This window comes from Phaethon lepturus, unplaced genomic scaffold (genome assembly GCF_000687285.1).
Source record: "Phaethon lepturus isolate BGI_N335 unplaced genomic scaffold, ASM68728v1 scaffold9278, whole genome shotgun sequence".
In the NCBI taxonomy this organism is placed as follows: Eukaryota; Metazoa; Chordata; class Aves; order Phaethontiformes; family Phaethontidae; genus Phaethon; species Phaethon lepturus.
The window spans coordinates 71,495-76,460 of NW_010555486.1; the positions used below are offsets into that span (position 1 = coordinate 71,495).

The 4,966-nt window shown below is 42.3% G+C and overlaps 1 protein-coding gene across 1 annotated transcript in view; it reads left to right on the top strand.

The window, feature by feature from the left end:
* PSTPIP1 (proline-serine-threonine phosphatase interacting protein 1) overlaps nucleotides 1-4,754 on the top strand; it is a 35,053-nt gene extending 30,299 nt beyond the window's left edge. The window contains exons 12-14 of the mRNA XM_010292170.1: nucleotides 910-980; nucleotides 2,578-2,675; nucleotides 4,623-4,754. Coding sequence (XP_010290472.1) covers nucleotides 910-980; nucleotides 2,578-2,675; nucleotides 4,623-4,754 — 301 coding nt within the window. The remainder of the gene's footprint in view (nucleotides 1-909; nucleotides 981-2,577; nucleotides 2,676-4,622) is intronic.
* The last annotated feature ends 212 nt before the right edge of the window (nucleotides 4,755-4,966 follow it).

Genomic DNA, 4,966 nt, shown 5'->3' on the forward strand with positions numbered 1-4,966 from the left:
AAGAGCTTTGTATTTTGACAAGCCTTATTACATGGCAAAGACAGGGAGCGGGCTGTGATTTCCCATTTAAAATGTGGTCCAAGCTTGCTAGTAAGCTGGTAAGGTTTATATACCATACTGTGTTTTGCAGTTGGAAACCCGGTCTTCTGTAATAATGAATTCTAATGCTGCATCCTATACAGTTACAGAAGGCAATTGTACTGCCATTTAGACCACAACCATGCTCTGTAAGCAGCCTAGAGAGACTCCGTCTGAGTTTTTCAGAAACTGCTGTTTGGATGTTCATTTTCCAGAAACATTGAGCGTTCACCAGCTGAAAAATCAGACCCTTTAAATATGCCTTAAGCATGCAATGCTGTCTCTATCTATGCTTGAGAATCCTAACCCATTTTCTCACTTTAGTCTCCAGTACTCAGCTGTGATATAGAAAATAAATAGGGAGAGATTAAAAAAAAAAAAAAAAAAAGAATTTCACTTAAACCCACAGATTTTAGAAAGGCTTGTTATACAAGCTTTGTATTTTAAATTGTATGATGGTTTTCCTTAAAGACAGAGAGATGGTAATCTCTTAAAAAAAAGGCAAAATTCTCATCATATTAATGTTATGAAATAATTGGAGTTTTGCAGCATGAGTCTTTGGATCCACAACAAAATACCATCTGATGCATTTCATGCACAATTTAGTGATGGTTCATGGTTCAGTATTCTGCTCCATTTTAAAAAATGTATTTTTAACTGAAGATAAATATATCTACAGCATAAATGAAAATACACAGCCACAGGAAGAGGTGACGTCTAACCAGTGCTGCAGCAGATGGAGGGAAGGTTAAGTCAGACATCTGAGATGAAGGAATGCTCATACCCAGTCCTGTTCACTCACTTTGTCATTGGCTTCTCTCGGTTCTGCAGATTCTCTGGACTACTGCATGGAAGCAGCAAAAATAACACGGAAAGTGCCACTCCTTCAGCCCCTCCTCTTGGTATGCCTCTTCAGGAAATAAGTTTAGCAGATGTGTTTGTTTTAGATCACATAGCTAAACCAAGCTTTGACATGGCGGAGAAATGGTACAGCAGATATTCTCATGTTGGCATTCAAGAGTGAGAGGAGTCAGGAAACGAATTTAGCTTGGATGTGTATTAAGCAAATTTCCCAGTTTAAAGTGCCAAATAATCCATAGAATCTTCAAAATTTCTGTCTAGGCAAGAGGGAACTGTACGTTCAGAACGACACAGTCTGACTTAGATAATGGTTTTCTCCTAAGGTAGAATTACGCTACCTCTAAAAGCCCAAGCGAATACCTAAAGTTTTTAACAGACCAGGTTCAAGCCTTATGAATGCAAATATCCACGTTGTTTCACAGTGACACTGTCTTATTGTAACCCTTGCAACTAGGCATTTATCAGATGACATTTAAAGCAGTATTTTGACTATGCAGAAAGCTTATGCTTATGGCATTTTCATTGGTTTGATTTAAAACAAAAACATTTAAACTGTGATTCCTGCCTAAAGAAAATAAAAAGCTGTTTTAGAACAGCTTTAAAACACACCCAAATCAATCTCCTTTGTCAGGCCTGCCTGCTTAGGCACCCAGAAATGAAGCCCAGACTATCTTATTTGTTGCATTTGGTGCTTAGCCAGCTGAGACTCTCCAGTGCTACCACACACCACCTTGGGCTTTGCTCATCGCAAAGCAACGTTGAGCAGTTGAGGGTAGTCACTCCTTCTGAATTTCCTTCGGCTGGGGACGGGGTGGGGGGAGAGCATTCCCTGGGCAAGACCCTTAGGAATGGTAAACACTCTCTGCGTTCAGCTTTTTCAACTGCTCCCATGCTTGTCTTTCAAAATCTGAAAAGTCAACAAGCTGACAGTGCTCCTTAGAGCAGGACAACGAAACCCAGGATTGACTGGGGGAAGGTACAGGCACCCTGGCTGCTCCGTGCGCTCTCAGAGCACTATCATCCCACCGAGGAGTCATACATGGGAAACTTCTGCTTGGCTCAGTGGCAGGGGAAGCTCCCAGGGAGATGCTGGGAAGAAATAAGAGGTTTCCCTAATTATGACAAGCTGGGTTAAAACAACATCTGCCAAAATACTTATGTCAGTGACAAATAGCTATCTGTGAACTATGTAAAATACTGGAAAATGTCTGGTGACCCATCAGCGCAGTATTTTCCATTTTTCTCAAGTGAGTCAGTGAACTGCTTGAATTTTATACCACCAGTGGCAACCATTTTAAACCACTTTAATCACAGCATTTCCCTCTTTGGACCATTTGGATTGTGCTTTAGCAGGGTAAACATTGTTCCCAAACTGAATGAGGCTAAAGCTAGTTTCTGACCTCCCACAAAGTTCAATGGGTGTATTGTCATCTAATCAATGGGACACAGTTTTTGTGCAAGACTTTACCTACAGTTCACAGCAGCTTTTCTATACATGTACATCTCCAGACAGAGAGAGAACAGAAACCCTTGTGTTTGTGAACCCTTGCATATGATCCCATGCATTTATAAGCAACTGAACTCCTTGTTTCTGTGGCGTTTTTTTTCTCCACACCCCTTCCCCCCCACCCCCAGCAGAGAAAACAGACGGAGTCTATGCATCCATTTTTGTAAATGAACAAGCTGGAATCACATCATCACAGGACTACAGAGTACTTTATGACTACACAGCCCAGGTAACAAAAGCCTTCAAAATGAATATTTCATAGATGATGTTGACCCAAACATCTTGAAAGGGTTAATTCTGCGAAGGAGGTGTTATCTTCACTTTAGAGCCAGGGACACTTAGAGAATTATTGGTCAATGGCACATGCAGGAGCCGGGAATCCCAACTGCCAGTTCTTGGCGCACATCACTAGACCATGCTGCCTCAAGATGAAACAATAGGCTTTTTTGCTAGTGCTGAGCTGTTACAACCTCCTCCTCCTCCTCTCTACAGGAGACTGCAAACACAAGGAAAAACTTTACTTTTTAGGCGATGATGGCTAAGCATGCAGTATTGTATGTATCCTGAACTTACATCTCTTGTGAAATGTTTTCCTGGGGAAAATGGCTACAGATTCCTTGTGTAAGAATACCGTAAGTAAATAATAATGCTTATCTAGGAACTCTTCTCCATTTGATCTCACTTATCATCTGGAGAGTTCTGCTCCAGTTTAACACACTGGCTCTCCACGCTGGAGAGGACGGAATCCCCACAAATGACACTCTTGCCCTGTACTTCCATGTCGCAAGTTGCAGAATCACAGTAGATGCGGCCCATGTACCGAAAGATTGTTATAATGAGGAACCTGCATCCTTAACTGGGATATTGAACTCTCACTGGCTTCAGACCTATCTGGACATAGTACCACTAGTAAAAGGTTATGAATGGTCTGGTGATGAATATTTTCTTATTCAGATCGACTCCAGAACCTCTTGGACTCTTGCTAAACCATTAGCCCTCCCCTAATGGGACTTTCACAGTTTAATTGCATGTTAGTTTGAAAGTTTCTTTTATCAGCTTTAGAATAGCAGAAGGAGCAGCATCCAGGTGGTCTTATGTTACAGTGCAGAGACCCTCACACCAAGGGACCTGCCATCAATAGCCAACATTGGAGAAATGCTGGCATGTGACAAAATTATTAAGCCAGATAAATGATGAAAACAGAGCAAGGGCTGGAATGGAGCGCTTTCTCTTACATACAGCCATATTCTGACACCTTTTATTATATGGTCTTTGTTTTGCTTTGTTTTAAACACTCTTCTATTATTTGCCTGAAATTTCATCCAAGCACAGCTGAAGTACCTCACTGTTAATGGCAGTTCCCCTGAGGAGACTGCTGGATCTCTTTTTCAGATCCTTACTCCAGGAGTTTCCTTCAAAATATGACACACACGATTTTCCCTGCTGAGAAAAGAGCCTGTTACTGCTTTTAGTATATTGAGGCCTCTGACTTTTTGAGTCCGTTCTTACCTTCTCAGGTACATTAAATTTAGATTTAGCTGATGCATCAAATACATCTGGAAGCCTCTCTTACCCCGTTTTCTATTTTACTACGCTGCGGGTAGCAAAGTGGTTTCCCATGGAAAACAGGACAGCACTGCTGAATGGACTGATAGCCGCCTGAGAGCTCAGCAATAGCTTACTTGCATTTGTCTCAGAGATAAAAGTTACCTCTCTCGGTAAGAGTCCCTGTACGTCCACTGGTCACTGCTGCTCCTATTAAAAGGACCAAGAGACCTATTCAAAGCCTGGATTAGTAGGGACACTGTTATCATCTCCCTTGGGAATTAAGCTGTGCACTGTTTTATTTAGCAACACCTGCAGACTATGGAAGGGTCATGGCTAGTTGGTTTAGGACAGTTGTATTTAACCCTTTCTGGTCTTCCTCAATGATACAACAGTCAAGTTGCTCAGGAGGAAACACCACGGAGGCTGGGGAAATCTGAGGATCTTCAGGAAATAGCCAGCTCAGCAAGCACTTAATCCCTCACTATCTGGTATTTCAGGCTCGTTCCCAACCAGAAGGACACTGGCAGACCGCTGATGAAAGGCAGGGTAAAAAAACCCCACCAGATACATGCTTGGGCTCTCCTGTGCTCTCAGGCTAACCAGATTTCCTTTCCCCGTTTCCTTTCAGAACATGGATGAACTGGACATCAGTGAAGGAGACATTGTAGCTGTCATTGAAGAAAATGAAGATGGCTGGTGGACAGCAGAAAGGAACGGGCAGCGAGGCTTTGTGCCAGGGTCTTATCTTGAAAAGCTTTGATGAAAACAGACGTTAAAATTTTTCTATTACTGAAAACAAATAGCACACAAGGTCTACGTCAGTTGACCAAGGGCAACCCATAGTACTGTCTTCTATAACTACCACTCCGGAAATAACCAACTGACCATGCTCTCCTCCCCCTTCCTTCTGCCCCATCCCAGCACCTCCTGGCCTACACTGTCTACAAAAATCATCTTCACCTCAGAGAGATT